The 17,091-nt window shown below is 33.4% G+C and overlaps 1 protein-coding gene across 2 annotated transcripts in view; it reads left to right on the forward strand.

Moving 5' to 3' along the window:
* Positions 1-17,091, forward strand: part of LOC111054638 (protein TMEPAI) — a 154,370-nt gene that overhangs the window by 118,998 nt on the left and 18,281 nt on the right. For both annotated transcript variants that reach the window (XM_039428474.1, XM_039428475.1), the window contains one exon: positions 525-566. In XM_039428474.1, the coding sequence (XP_039284408.1) occupies positions 525-566 (42 nt within the window). The remainder of the gene's footprint in view (positions 1-524; positions 567-17,091) is intronic.

A 17,091-nucleotide genomic window follows, 5' to 3' on the forward strand; every position in this document is an offset into this window, starting at 1 on the left:
TATATCGATCTAACTCTATTGAATAAATGGTTTCTGTGAATGTATAGACAATCCAAATTTGCTAGCGAAGACAAAACTGAAAATGGAAAAATTTAATGATTTTTGGTTCATGTGTTCTATTTTCCAATATACAGGTTTATTTTGTGTCTGCTATTGCATTTTGACGTTTAATAAGATCGGACTCCTTTTTTCTAGTTTCTTTGATCTGGCAACTTTGACCCATGGGGTTATTAATAGTAATAGATAATTTTTTATTGACAAATTCTTGAAACAGTAACAATAGAACACTCTTTGTAGGTAAAATAATGTATTAGTAATTTGGAAAATGTGAATTCTACTTTAATGTTAGATGTAGAAATCCATTATATTCTTTGATATAGTGATAATTATTATAGGCTGAAATCTGTAACAGCTGCGTTTTCCTATTCTGCAATATGCTGTGTTTGAAGTAAATTCAACATCTTCATTTCAAATTTACCGATAATTTTGCGTCATAATTAATATATATTTGCGTTTTTTTCCAGGTACGTATTTACATTCATCATGCGTGCACTACTCTTATACATGTAAGTTTAGTTTTTCTTGGATTATTTTCCAAGATTTTTTTCTAATTGTTGTGCATACTCTGCAGCTTCTCACAATAAACATGAATAATTTCCATGAAAAGTATTCTTGATGCAGACCATTTCAAGCTTACATGTTCACCAACAAGAAAATGACTAGAGTATTTTTAATCATTAGCCTGCTAATTGTAGAGCAAAATGTATAGTAAAATGTAAGCTTTTACTTTCAAAGTGTATGAAACTTTCGTTCTCAAAATGTGCTTCATGCTGCACAATTCTCAATCCGAATCCAAGCTTTTCATAGCATATAGTCTAATTATGATTAAACTCTAATCTTAAGTATTACATTTTTTTGTAAAATTCTTTCTCGAGGTCGCATGATACAATTTATCTTTTTATTAATGAAAAGCATGATCTACTAATGAGGTCATAATAACTTTAATTTTTTTCAATTCAATTTTTAACATGAGTAGAATTATGATGCTATCTACTAATAATCTTGACTGAATGCTCAATCAAATGCACGATTTGAAAGGATTCAGGATATGCTTAGCTTAGAATAGTTATATAATTTTTCATTTCGCAATTTATACGGCATAACTTATTTTATCTCGCAACCCCGATAAAATTAACCAACTGTATAAGCTCCTGGTACAGTTTTGAAACATGGGGTGGCTCTATCTATTTATATCTCTATGTGCAAGTCATCTCATCAAAACATCATTCATTGAAAATGTATCTGGCAGTACTATGAAATATTGAATGTTATCTATAGCTATAGTACTCTGAGAACAATTCGTCATATACTCATCTTGTATATATAATCACGAGACGACATGTAATCGTCATACAAATTTCATCTGCAAAATCATCGTTGCTTTAGGTGTGGGCAATTTTCTCTCAATATCGCTATTTTTGCGGCTCAATTTTTGTCTATGTTTTTCAAATTCTTCTCTTCTCTATCTATTTTTTTGATATTTTGAATTTTATTCAATATGTGCGCTTCTACATATGTCACAATTTTTGGAAATTATGTCAAGATTTTTGAAATGAAATTTCAATTTTTGTGGTGATGTATTTTTGGAAATACAAACATTTCTCCTGTTCGGGTGCACCTTTTTGTTTCAAAATATTCCCATTCTAAATATCCACTATGTTTCATATTTCAGAAGCATATCTGGTTTGTTGTTTGTACAGTAATTTGTCTCTAGTCACTAATATTTCATATTTCACAAGCATATCTGGTTTGTTGTTTGTACAGTAATTTGTCTCTAGTCACTAATCGATGAAGACCTACCCAGCGAATAAGTTCAACCCTTTTTTGATTGAACATTAAATTCAAATATTTGCAAATATTGATCAATGAATCGGCAATTCATTCATATTGTTCAACTGATCCAATCAAATTCTATCCGAGTACAACTCGAAAAGCATAATAATATGAAGAATCTTCGATTTTAACTCACTGTTACATCGTATAGCTTACTGATGTGCATAATATTATGTGCTGTGTAAATACGAGCTACCTACTTCAAAATATTAAAGAATCATGGGGTATTATTCAAGAATCAAACATTCATGGGGTATGGAGTATGAGAAAAGTGATAATACTGATATCATAGCAACCAATACTTTTATTATATTACTAGTAGGTAACCCGTGCTTTGCAGCGGGGAAAATTTGGTATTGTGAAATGAATTCTCGTCCAGGAAACATAATAGAATTGAATAACATTTATTTTGTTCAAAATTAGGTGTATAATCTTCATTAGAGTTGGAAATTTTCAGGAAAAAAGATGAGATTGATAGGTCTTGAACCGCGCGCGCTACCAACTAAGCCACTGAGTCACTTGGAGGAAGCCTTGTTTGGTTGGGCTTTGATGGTTACGTACACTTTGAATCAAAAATTGTTTTAATGATTGAATTAGAAGTGGTTGATTACTAGTAATGAAAATTAGCCTATGACCTTCGTAAATTCAGAATCTTATTCAAAATTTCAAGTTAATTAGTTCATTAGTTCAGACATGATGATGTCCGTTTTCCTATCCCGGACATATATAAGCCGATTCTTTTTTCATGATATTATAGATATATAGTTTAGATATGAAAGGAGAAGAAGATAGAAGATACAACTGTTGAATACACTATTTTATCTTTGAATACTCAAGCAAAGTATAACAAACTGGAAGCTTGATGAATTGGAAACTTGATGAACTTATTTTTGATTTATTTATGATTATTTTTGGGTCTACCTGTTAAACAAGTGAGAGTGGGATGTGGGACTATTGAATAACAAGTAAGCTGAATGTTGGGGCTGTACGCCTCACAAACTACAACTTTAGGAGTCCATAATTCGAAATATTGTAGCTTCAAGTACGTACCGTCGACTGAGGTGACTTTGTCCCACCTCGCGGAAAAATATTCAAATCAGTATATCTCCGATCTCTGTTATACGAAATCGATTTTCAACATTGATACCCTTAGCCCTGATAATTATCAAGGTTCTGCATCGATATCTTGTCGAATCTCGAGATATTAGTTGAATTATCGACATAAAAACTAACTGCTTGCTTCATCTTGTGATTTCGTTGTCGGAAAACTTCGTATTAGAAAACTTATTTCTAAAAGACCTATGTTATCGGCGAGTACATTTCCTGTTTGCCTTTTCTATTGTATTTCAATTGGTATATTCATAATATCCATAGTTGAACTGGTTCTGTTACTAGTTAAATACAATGAGGTCATTTTTAGGTTAAACTTGGGGTAACTTTGTCCCAGTATAAAAATTGTGATATTATGCAGGATATGATGCAAATACAATTTGAAATACGATGAATATCATATATTCTACCTAATAAAACAAAATATTCACCTTGCTTAAAATTAATACATACAAAATATACATTTTTCGCTGATTCTGCAGTTTAAGCCATCATGCCATAAGATTTTTAGACAGCAGAAACTGAAATATTTTTCAATAAATAATTTGTGATTTTTTGAAGTGGATTTCATTTGATTTTAATGTCATTGTTCATTTTAAAGATTAACAGTGGTTTCACTTTGTCTAACTCTTGAAAATTAACTTTTTCCATATATTTTTCAAGATAGTCACCCCAACCCCTGGATGGCATTGTCTCTTATCTTCAAAAGAAAATATCTTTGTTAAAGTTAAGAAAAATACTAACTTTTTATAATGAAAAATACTCTTCAATCATTGCAGAGTGCACTGAAAAATATTGCAAGAGATTTGTTGCAACTTAAGTATTGATTGCATTGCAATCTCATTGCAACTGTTTAAAATTCCAACTCCCCAAAATTGGGACAAAATCACCCCGGCTTACCGCTACCTTATTTTCCCAACTGGAACTGTTATTCTCACTAGCCGAGCTTCTGGTTAGAATCCCTCTTGGACCCGGTGCTGGAAGGTGAGGAGTCTGCTTGTTGCTTGCAAGGATAATAGTATTTTTCCTGGCCAGGATAACACTGGATGTTCTTGTAGATGAATGTTCTCGCGTTATGCGCATGTACTGAAACGATACACTCCCGAATATTCGATCTGACTGTTTGATGTCGATCAATTAGTTGATGCATATTGACAATATTGCCGATCGATTGACAAGTTGAAAGCCAGCCAGCTAATCCAAGTGCGGTAAAATCCTCAAATTAAAATTCTCGATACGATTTCCAAAAACCAGTAAGCTGGCTGGCACTTACACTGATCATAAGTAGTTTTTTTAAGTAGGAACTCATCATTTACATCGTTGGGAAATACAACGGAGTAATGAATAAAAGAATGAATAAAATAAAAAATTATTAGAGAGGATCGGTTATCTATATTAAAATTAATCCCCCCCCCAAAATTTTGTATGACGCCAAGGGCGTCCCCCCATGCCTATTGACAGAATCCAAGGTCAGGGCAGTGGACTGTGAATGATAGTTGGTATAAAAACCTACAAATAAATCTTTGAATTCTGTGCATAAAAATACTGATAGCTTGAAGTGTGGTAAGTACGCCAATAAAAGTCTAAATGAATCAACAACATAAGATTTAATAATAATAAGATAATAATAGGCAGATGGCCACATACAAAAAAACAATTGTAAGTAGATTGAGTCAAATGTCTTGGGATCAATAAAATAATAATAGGCAGATGGCCACATACAAAAACAATTGTAAGTAGATTGAGTCAAATATCTTGGGATCAATAAAATAATAATAGGCAGATGGCCACATACAAAAACAATTGTAAGTAGATTGAGTCAAATATCTTGGGATCAATAAAATAATAATAGGCAGATGGCCACATACAAAAACAATTGTAAGTAGATTGAGTCAAATATCTTGGGATAATTACAACATGATAACACGTTAGAGAAATACAAAATTTAAATGAGATTAGGTCAATGACATTAATGACCATTGAAGTCTGACAATAAACGAAAAGGTAATATTAATGATACCTGAAATGAGTATAAATTGAGTGCTATAATGAAAGTTATTGCTGTAAGGTACAATCTTAATGATTAAAAAATGACAATAAAGCTGTAAATAATGCTCAACAAGTAAAATACATAAAAATATATGCGGCATAGGCCTTCAGTGATTTGAATGTCAAGATAGACATCAATCGAACGATAATTAGGCGTCAGTGGCCTTAGTGAATCACTTGTAAAGCCAAGGGTAGCTGTCAAATCCAATGAATTAATAGGCGTCAGTGACCTCAGAAAATCACTTGTGAAGCCAAGGGTAGCTGTCAAATCCAATGAATTAATAGGCGTCGGTGGCCTTAGTGAATTGAATGTCAAGATAGACATTAATAAAACAATAAGTAGGCGTCAGTGGCCTCAGTGAATTGAATGTCAAGATAGACATTAATAAAACAATAAGTAGGCGTCAGTGGCCTCAGAAAATCACTTGTGAAGCCAAGGGTAGCTGTCAAATCCAATGAATTAATAGGCGTCGGTGGCCTTAGTGAATTGAATGTCAAGATAGACATTAATAAAACAATAAGTAGGCGTCAGTGGCCTCAGAAAATCACTTGTGAAGCCAAGGGTAGCTGTCAAATCCAATGAATTAATAGGCGTCGGTGGCCTTGTGAATTGAATGTCAAGATAGACATTAATAAAACAATAAGTAGGCGTCAGTGGCCTCAGTGAATTGAATGTCAAGATAGACATTAATAAAACAATAAGTAGGTGTCAGTGGCCTCAGAATTGAATGTCAAGATAGACATTAATAAAACAATAAGTAGGCGTCAGTGGCCTCAGAATTGAATGTCAAGATAGACATTAATAAATCAATTATGATACATACGTAAATGAAAATTGAATAGAACGATTTACATAACCTGAATAAAATTTTGAAGAGGAGATGCAGCCAGGCAGACAGGCAATGACTCCGCAATACCCACAGGAACAGGACATCAGCAAGCGATGATGTGATCTGGCCATGCGATGACAAGCATGGAAACGTCCACCACAGCAGGCGAATCCCCCAGTGGAAATGTAGGCTGGAGCATGTAGAATCCCAAATGAATAGTCCGACTTTCAAGCTGTGGAATTTTTAGAATGATTTCCAAACAGTAGAGATGATGAATTTGAAAGTTTGAGTTACACGAGGTGAAGCCAATAGTTAGAAGAATGGCAATTGAAGCCCACACGAAGTTGTAATTTGACAAAGTTTATCAGAGTAATAAGCGAAGCAATCGATGAATAATTGAAGAATAGAATAAATGAATTAATTTGTAGAATAATTCACACTTTAAAAACGTTCTGTAGATCAAATAAATAGCGATGAACGCCCACACGAGGTCGTGAACTTAGCAAAGTTTATCAGAGCAAATATGCGAAGCAATCGATGAATAATTGAATCACAATTGAAGAATAGAATAAATGAATTAATTTGTAGAATAATTCACACTTTAAAAACGTTCTGTAGATCAAATAAATAGCGATGAACACCCACACGAGGTCGTGAACTTAGCAAAGTATATCAAAGCAAATATGTGAAGCAATCGATGAATAATTGAATCACAATTGAAGAATAGAATAAATGAATTAATTTGTAGAATAATTCACACTTTAAAAACGTTCTGTAGATCAAATAAATAGCGACGAATGCTCACACGAGGTTGCAATTTTTGACATAGTTTATCAAAAGTTTAACAGAGTAAATATACGAAGCAATCGATGAATAATTGAATCACAATTGAAGAATAGAACAAACGAATTAATTCGAAGAATAATTCACCTTTAAAAACGTTTCGTAGGTCCGATGAAAATGGATAAAAGGTTTAGACCAAAAGCGTAAATGCGCTCTTGACTAAGAACCATTGCAAAAGACAAAAAGACGCTACAATGCTTGATGAAAGAAGCAAGATGCCGGATGTGTTTGAAACGTAGGTAAAGCGTTTGCAACCGCATGGTGAAAAAGTAACAAATATCTAGAAAGTAAGATGCCTAAAGACAAGATTAAATTCCAAAAAATCGAATAGTATAAATATTAAAATTGCAACGGCAAATAATCTGACGAAAAAATACGAATAGTAGTATAGAAAACCAACTTGACTAGAGCAGTGGCAAAGAACCGCGACTGTGACGTCACTGGTCAGCGGGACGGACAAAATGACGACATGATGTCTACGTAGTAGCGGAACGAGTAACAAGTGGAACCGTTCCAATAAATGCTTTGTCAGATTTTACACCTATAATCATCCTCGATAAATTAAGAACCTATATGAAAAATTCCAAGTTCGTTTAGTTAGTTTACTAGCTCAGACGTGATGATGTATCTCTTGTATCTCCTATCCCGTACATGTACAAGCCAGTTCTTCTCTTTATTATGTTACAGATTGTTCAACAATAAATTCATCTCTTCCAAAGTGATCTAAATGAACTCCCTCAGGAGTTAAACGGTTCCTATAAGTAAGAATGCTGACCTCGTTTCACTTGTGAATTTTCCTTTTTGATGATGTATTAAGACATCATTTTCACCGTACTAACTTGATTCCAGAACTGAAGAATTTTCAGAAAACTCTTATGCATGAGAATGTTGTTACCAATATTGGGGACATTGACTTCACTAGAGTATATAAGTAGTATTCACAGTTTTCTCTGAATACGAAAATAACAAGAGGTACTACAGTATTAAATAGAGAAGCTACTTGATGTATATTTTCCCTAGAAAAAATAACTGATAAAAGGTCTACTCAGGTAGACTAACTTTTAAAGGTAACCTTTAAAAAGTAATTTTCTCTTCTCATTAAATTATGATTATTCTGTTTTTCTCTGAGTTCGCTCCTCTTATCTACAGATTTTTCATAGTTTTCTGAGTTTCTTCCTCTTATATACAGATATTTCATAGTCAGCAAAGATTGAACATTATATTGGCTGTCAGCGTTAGAGACGTGCTAATACAATGGAATTTCAATCGTTTAGAATAAATTTAATATGCAATGCATGTGATTTTTATTTGAAAAATTCGCGCTCCTCCTTTTTGCTATATTCAGATTTCGACACCCCCAAAACAGTTGCGCCCATGGCTTCAGGCACTTTGGGAATCAGCTGGGAATTTGACAGCTGTTGTATCGTGTCGTGTCGTGTCGTGTCGTGACGTGTCGCAAGGTTGTCTGATGTCTGATAGCAGACACAGAGAGAGAAGCCAAGTGCCCTTGAACGAAATTGGATAAGATGGCTTTCCCTGTTTCTCTCTGTGACTCGACTGACTCGACTCGCATGGCCAGAGTCGCAGAGTCCAAGGTCACAAGATGCCAAGTCTGCTTACCTCCCCTCCCCACCGCCAGCCAACCACTCCTCTGTGCCAAACACCTGGATGCAGTTGCACTAATATTGCAACATCGCTTCTGTCTGGCTCTGAACTCTCTCTCTGTTTCTCTCTCAGTACCAGGTCACTGCTAATAATACTCTATTTTTGTGGTGTACATAATAGTTGAAAGGATTGTGTCGTTGATAGTCAACTTTGTTGCCGGGGAAATAATTTATTGTCGTGAGTTGATACTGTTTATCGTGGATAGAAATTCGAATAATTATTTATTTAGAAATAGTTATATTTGGAATGATACATTGTCTGATTTTTATTATTCAATAGAAATGCAATGTCCCAACATAATGAAGATCTCATTCAATTAATTGAGATGGTTTCAATACAGATAATCGTATTGACATGCGAATTAATTATCTTAATATAAAAAAAATTAAAATATTCAATACTTGAGAATGACGGGTTCTGTGAATTTTATTATTCAATTGAGTTGCAATGTAACAATATAGCAAATATTATTGATTGACATAATACTTGTATTACAAAATTTTCCAAATAATTCTATTGACATGCAAAAACTTAATTGATAATTAATATTTTTATAAACAAAAATATTAATTTAATTCTTGGGAATGATGAGCTGTGTAAATTTTTCATCTGATAAGAATTGCAATCCGGATATTACATTCAATAAAAGTGATTTTTAATATTGTGAAAAGTTATTGACAAGATGCTATTTTGAGAAAATTCAAATATTAGTTATATATGAGAATTATATATAATCTCATTAAAAATACAATCTAAATCTAACAATATTTGTGTGATCTGTAATGAATTATATTGGTAATTTAGTTTTTCTATTCAGCTTTGTATCAACTAGATATCAACCCCTTTTCTAAATTATCAACCCTTATTGCTACTCGATTGCCTTTTGTCTGTTATTCAATGAATTTCATTGTCAATCTAATTTCATACCAAAAATGAGTACCAAAATGTAAATTACTTCAAAAACTATCCGTAAATGAATGTGTAGATTCCCTTCGGATTGCAACACCACACTCCTATTCTATTATGATATTGTTTTCCTTTGCTTTCCCGAGGCTATAGTGGTGTTATTCCAATCAAATTTAAAAAGATTTGTTGAAAAATAATATTTTTATCTATAGATTCATGATTTGTGTGTATTCAAGCTCCGTAAATGTAATAGATCTCAATATGTTTTAACAATGATTGAAAAACAGTTTTAACATTCGTAACATGTATGAAGTGAGTATAGAATGTTATACATTCATACTCATTTATACATGAATGTATACTCATTTTCACATTTTATGCTCACTGAAAAATGATGAATTCAAATAAAGAAAGGCTTGATCGATATAAAAAATGGACTGGAATGAAAATTAGGAAATTTATTCAATTAGCTTTTTTTCCAATCCAACACAGTACTTGCAAAAATGTTGAATGTGGAGTCTGGACTGCTCACTCACTGTACGTTAACACTTGAATTATTCCGATTTGTTGCTGGAAAGATCAGTTTCTATTATTATTATATGTTGACCATGAGGTGATCAGACACCAGCAACAAGACAGCAATGCAACATCGCAATGCCCTTCCCTTGTAACATGTCAATACTGGAACGCCCGAATAGCTCCTTTTGATTGGCATTCCTCACATTAATAATTGCATGGGGCACTGCGAACCTGGTGAATCCATAACATTCGAACCGATTGGGATATCGCTAGAAGGTTAGAACTGTTGCAAGGCTCACTAGTCAATACTCAACTTAAGGTCCAAGTGTCGTGGAAAGTAAGTTGAAGAGAGATTGGAGAATATATTTCAGTCTGGAATTTGCGAAACTGAAGTGGAAAAATCATTATTAAGTTACCGTTGGTTGAAGCACTAATTCGTAGTTGATTGATGTCTTACCACTGATCCAGAAATGAGAATGCTTCAATAGTTCTATGTTTGCGATTAATAAATAGGTATTCTATTTTTATTGCTCCATAAGTTTACTATAATCAAACATCGCCCTTCTTCAACCTATTCACCAAGGAATTTTGTTGATGTTTATCAAAGTTTTGTAATATTCATTTTATGCTCCCGCTGAACAAGCCATTCCTCATTTTTCTCTTTTTTCCATTAATAAATTATTTTGACAATCAAAATGTGTAGGCGAATCAAATCCATTTATAATCTGTAATTTAATCTTTATAAACAGTTTTATACTAGTCTCTTGTTCATGATTTTAAAATAATTTATAAAGAGTAAATTAGGTAGGTTTTTGCCTTTTTCCATCTCATCTTCTAGATCTGCTTTGTATAAATTCTATTGTACAGTAGTATAACAACTCATTTCATCTTATTATTGATTACCTTTCCGTCCGGAGCTCCAAATTTCTAATCTATTGGAGGATTTCAGGCCAGCCCATATTATCATCCTGTCTTGCAGTGATATTTCTTATTTTTAACTGGTCGTTGAATTCAGAATTGAGGAATAAAGTTAAATTGAAATTGACATTGATATAAGTTACAAGTGAGGGAGGGGAATGAGTTGATGAAGTCAATGTTCCAATTGACAAAATTGATTGAATTAATCCGTTTTTGTCAAGAAATTTTTTATACCAAAACCTTGCTGATTCTTCCAATTTTCTTTCATCTAGTCTCAGAATCATATTTTTTCTAAAAACCATTCTTTAAAACCCTTTCAATAGTAGTTATACCTAATAGTTATTCCTTGTATAGTAGTATTACCTTAACACACCAGACTATTGAAACTCACTTGTGCTGGACCTTTTTATTCCATGTCATAATTTAATCCATTTTCCTCGTATTATTTTATTTAATGCTGATTCCCATAATGATCAATTCCTGATATCATATGTTTATTCCCAGTTGCTTCTCATAGGAAGTCATAGGAAACAGTCTTGAGCTACTATGCTTATTTCCCGACTTGTAACAATAATACTTTTTTAAATAAATGAAATTAATATAAGCATCATGAATGAATAGTTGCTCTAGTATCGAAAAATAAATAGGTGCTACAATAGTAGTTATTCTAACTGTATAAAGAAGTTTTCCTACAGCGTAAATAATAAAAATAAATATACAAATTAATAATTCTTCTTCATTTCATGTAAGGCATTCTGCTTGAAGCTGGACTTCAGGAAGAAATTACTTTCAATTTATTCATATTCAATAAACATTTCCTCAGGGCGAGAATGCCAAAATCTACACATCCAAATTTCGGGAATGTTCGAACTAGACCAATAACTCCTAAGTGTTTTAACACAGCACTTTGCAAAATAACAATATTGTCCATTAGACACTTTGTCGTTTCACAAAGTACATATTGTACATGAATAATCACTTACTCGTCTAGCATAGAGAAGAGTCGTGCATGAATTAATTCGAGTCGATTTTATCGGCGTGGAGATAAGAGAGAGGAAAACCTTGTTACGAGTTTTTAATGTCAGCCTCGGAGAACGTCGCGGTTGGCGGTTGCTGTGACGACTTTTTGCCTGCTCTGTCTAGACATCTCAATTGCCAATGCCAATCAGTCAAACGTTGCTCTGAAAATAGTCACCGCCTCACTCGATTGATTGATAATAGCGTCGTGTTATTAGCGTTACGACAGTTATTTATTGCCGAATTATTGTATGTGTGTGCTATGCTCTGTGTTGCAGCGTATTCTAGGTATGTTTAAAGAGTTTGATTATTTCCTATTCAAATTGAAAGTTTTATACTAACACACAACTATGTTGAGAAATTGTGATTAGCAGTACAATGTGTGAACAAACATAAACAAATAACAATGGGTTATATTTATTTGACAGTGTGGAAGCATGCAGGAAAACCCCAAAAATTTGCTCAGTTACAAAAAAATGAAATTGTCTAAATTTACATGGTTGGGTGTGTTGGAGAGAAGAAAGGAGGTTACCTCCCCAATTTCGGTTTACCATGAATTCGGGGACTTCGTGGCTCGTACAGGGTTTGCAAAATGTACTATATAGTACATACGACATTAATAGAATACTTTTAGCCTTTGTTTCACGTTCTTTGAGTTTTATCGAAAACAGTCACACCAAATTAATTCGAAATTTTGTGTTTGGAGGATTCTGCTATTAAACTATGCCCGAAATTCAACTAAAAACTAAATAGCAAGGAAATTTTATTTCTGATAAGAAAATGAAACAAGCCGGCTGACTTTTCATCATGCGCTTCTCCCCTGGATCCCTGGAGGACTTACTCAGCCAAGATTGGATCCCATTTCTATTTATTAAATATTGATTTTAAATGCTAATTCTACATTCATAGATGTAGAATATAGTATAATAATGATTGTAGATTCTTCGGTTGAAAATATCGGTCTTAAATTTGGTAAAGTTGTATAAAAATACTCTTATCGACATAGCAGTGGCGTAGTCTATATAGATTTTTTTTGGGGGGGGGCAAGGTTAAGTCAAGTTAAGTTAAGTGATTTCAAGTAGACACCCCATGATATGATACTTGATATCAGTTTTGCTGCTCATATTCAGAGGGTAATTTGCGCTGAACGCCCTTTTTACTTTACCGTCAGGCCGTCAAAGATTCAGATTTCTGTACTTTTTTCTGTAATTACTGTAGTGATTTTTCTTCATATTCATGATTTCGGGGGGGGGGTTGTCCGGGTTTTGTATAAATGTTTCATTAGTTTTGTAAAATCTAAGGAAACGCAGAAAACCGATTATTTTGGGCGTATCTCTGGGGGTTTGACGTTTTTTTTTTGAAGCCGTTCCAATAAAATACTAGTATTTCTTGATCTCAGATGAACGTGTACCAAATTTTAACATAATTTGATGTTACTTATTCTTTGAAAAGTTGAAAAATGCGTAAAATGGTTGATAACGCCATTAAAACCGTATCTTTGGAGTTTTTCAAATATGTTTGATTAAACAGATTGATTTATACTCAATCTTCAATGTCTGTAGAAGCTTTGTTGCACAGTATTCTGCTTATCCCAATAACTACTAAATTTGAAAAATGCAAACAGATAATTTTTCCATATAATTCTTATACTTTGATATATTATTTTGTATAATTGAAACTCACCCCACAACTGCAACATACGGAAGTACTAGCAGGCCCTCAAAGTCGAATGCCAAAATATAGAAATGTCAAGTACAAATAGAAATCTTTACGTCAATTCTATCCTCATTCATAAGATTTCCAAATCTTAAATGAGAATTTTCTTCTTCTCCTCGTGTATCCGCAACCCCAGATAACCAGTTAAATGCTACATAGAAAAGACTTCAATCTTCTTGAACGAGCTCCAGTTTAAGGATTCAGTGGCTTGTTAAAAGATCGAGATAGAGTGGATCGATATGTCAAAACAAGAGAAATTTCTGGAGAATGCTAACCTCAAAAAATTCCACCTAGAACAGCAAACTTCAATCTCTTCTGCTATGTCTATTAAATGCCAATCTATATGTTCGAGTTTGGCTGTTCCATAACTACAATATTTCCAAAGCGTGAAGCCTTTCTGATTTGGACATAGTCATGGGATGGTCAAGGGAGAACCAAACAAACCTGAGACCCTTTGGCAGGTTAGGGTAGGTGCACATTGGGAACTTTTGTTGTTCAACTTTTCAGGTGAGAATAGAACAGAAGCGTTTCCTATCTACCTGGTACGCTATCAATCTGTGACAAGTGATTTTCACTTATTATGCCAGTTGTTTCATTTCCACTACTTGTGCCTTTGTTGTTTTTGTTATAGAAGTTATCTATACTAGGTTAAGGTAAATTGTTACTGTAAAATACTTTATAGCTGTTGGATTTCAAAGGAATTTGAATCCAATGGATTGTCCTATTCTTCAAAATAATTTGAAATATCATATATTCTATTCTAATTGCAATGCTGTTATGTGAAAATTACAAAGATTCACCACAAATTTAGGTTTTGAAAAGTTATATAAATTTCCAAACTCAAGGAAAAAGTGTTAATAACAATATTTCAATTGAAAAGTTTTTTGAAATAGACTATTCAAAAGTTTAATAATGACATTTAGGTCATGGGAGATGTAACTCACCTATAGCAATAAAATGAAAGTATTGTAAATCTGATAATCAATTAATCCAGTAAAAGTAGGTATGAAACATTTTATCCAAATTGATAAAATTGTAAACCAAGTACCTTGACAATCATGTGAAGTTATAATGTTGCTTATTCACTTCATCATGCATGGAAAAAGCCATAACCTAAATTCATGTACGATAAGAAAATCAATCTTTTGTATCAGGTGCCATTTTACAATTAAATGTTATGTAGAAAATGCATCCCACAATACAGTTTAACACAGTTAACTAACTGATCATTGACTGAGCAAAATCGTTGAGTAATTTTGAAACCAAGTTTGATTAGTCACTTGATCTTAAACGGATGTGGTCAAATTTGATTCTGTCAGTTTTTGTTGGTTCAATCAACTATAAAACTTAGTTTGAGTCTGTGCACAAATCAACCCGAAATTTGAAAAAAAATTCGTAATGATTGATGAAGTGTATTTTTTTCAATTGACATAATACAGGAATTCCCAAAAAGGATGGTTTGTTTTTAACCATAACTTGAAAAAGTTTCAATATGAATCTTATTTTTCACATTTCTAAGTTTGTTCAAACGTCCAATAATAATTCAGAATAACGTAAATAGCAGAAGTATCACTGCAAAAAGCTGCAAACTAAGGCTCAAAGCTGAATCCCGCTTTAGGTGGTGAGATTCAGCTTTAGGCATTTGTTTGGAGCTCGTTACAGTACCACTTCTCAACTTTCTCTTGAATTGGGCAATTTATCAAATTCAAAAATGTGGAAAAATAATAGCTATGCTGAAAATCTTGAAAGTTATTTTCATTTAAAAACCGACTATCGACCTAATGGAGCACTCGATTCTCGATACGCCAACCTAATCAGCCAATCGTAGAGCTTCCTGTTCTGCCGTGCCATGGTGACTCGTCTGAGACGAGAAAACACCTCGTGTGTCTCCAAATGTTGGAAGTCTCCACGTTTCAAGGATTGACCACCGTATGTGGTCGCCCAGTATATTTACAACTTTCTACCAACTCTATAGTCCTAAATGCAAGAGTCATTGCATTATGGTTACAAATAGGGCGGTTATTCCAGAAAACGTAGATACTGTTCAAGAATCAGTGCTTCAAAATCCCCAACGTTCCATTAGGTGGCTTGATTCACCTTCTGTTTTGCAGCTCTATACAGTATCACTCCTGTTAATTTATTATGACATTTTTTGGAATTGAACAATTGAACAAACTAAGAAATGTAAACAAATATTTATGTTGAAAATTATTCAAGTTACAGTAATTTAAAAACTGAGCATTATTTTTGCGTCACTCTGTATATCAAGTATGTCTGTTATCATTTTGAGGATATCATATTCAAATTAGAATTTATTGGTTTAGAAATCCACACTTTACAATTCCCAATAATACGCTACAAAACGATTACAAAAACCACTATAATATAACCACTGAAAGCGAAATGGCACTGATTCATTCACTCACTCTCTCTTTCATAATCAACAGAACTAAAAATCAACTGCACCAAATACGTTCAAATTTGGCAGGTTTGTCCAGTTGACTATCTAGAGGCGCACTAAGAACAGGTTTAAAAAAAATCCAAAGATACGCCCAAAATCTGTATTTTTCCAGCGTTTTTCTGTGTTTTGTCAGCTTTTCCAAGAACCAATTGGCAAAAAATGTTGAAACTTGGTACACATTCTCAGCTGAGGTTTAAAAATGTTGTATTGGAAGTTAAATTCCGCCTGTGTTAAGACGCCTATGTTTCGCCAAAGATCGGCGGTTTTTGAGCATTTCTGCGTTTTCTAGGCCTTCTCAAGAACTAATTTACAGATCGTGATCAAATTTCTAGAAATTCATTCTCAAAAGTACTCAGAATTACGAATTAGAGGCCAAAGATACGCCGCTTTTCTCAGTGTTCCCTAGCGTTTTCTCACATTTTGCATGAACTTATAGAGAGAAAATGTTCAAATTTGGTACACAGGCTCTGCTGAAGTATAAAAATGTTATCTTGGGAGGGTTTTAAAATAACGCCCAAGTTTCGCGGTTTTTGAGCGTTTTCTATGCCTTCTCATGAGCTTATTGACAGATCATGCTCAGATTTGGTACAGAAGTTCAGAAAAAGTAAAAAAATTTTGTCTTGAGAGAACTTCAGAATATTACGCCAAAGAGTCAGGCAGGATGGGCGGTTTTTACTGCTTTTTCCTTGCGTTCCCTAGCGTTTTTCGTTTTTGCGTTTTCTCGCATTTTTCAAGAAACAATTAAGAGAAAATGTTCAAACTTGGTATAAAAGTAAAAATTGGTGCTAGAAATTTTGTCTTGAGAGGAATACGTCTTTTGTCTTGAACAGAGATACGCCCAATATAGTGAGCTTTTACAACGTTTTCCAAGCGTGTCCCAGTATTTTTTTAAGGATTTCCCTTCTCAAGTGTTTCATTAAGTTTTCAAAGGATTTTTCTACATTTCTCGAGCAAATTCATACTTGATAGGGTTAAATATGGATGTTTGTTAAGTTCTCCATATCATTCCTTTTTCACATTTCAAAGACTGAAATACAACAATTCTCATAACCACGTATCTAATTGAGAAATAATTGAATATTTATAAAAAAACTTCCAAAATAAAGATTTTTGCAAACCTGCACTACATAGCCTAATTCAAAGAAAACTGGTGATTGATTCGAG

Source organism: Nilaparvata lugens, chromosome 5 (genome assembly GCF_014356525.2).
Source record: "Nilaparvata lugens isolate BPH chromosome 5, ASM1435652v1, whole genome shotgun sequence".
Lineage (NCBI taxonomy): Eukaryota > Metazoa > Arthropoda > Insecta > Hemiptera > Delphacidae > Nilaparvata > Nilaparvata lugens.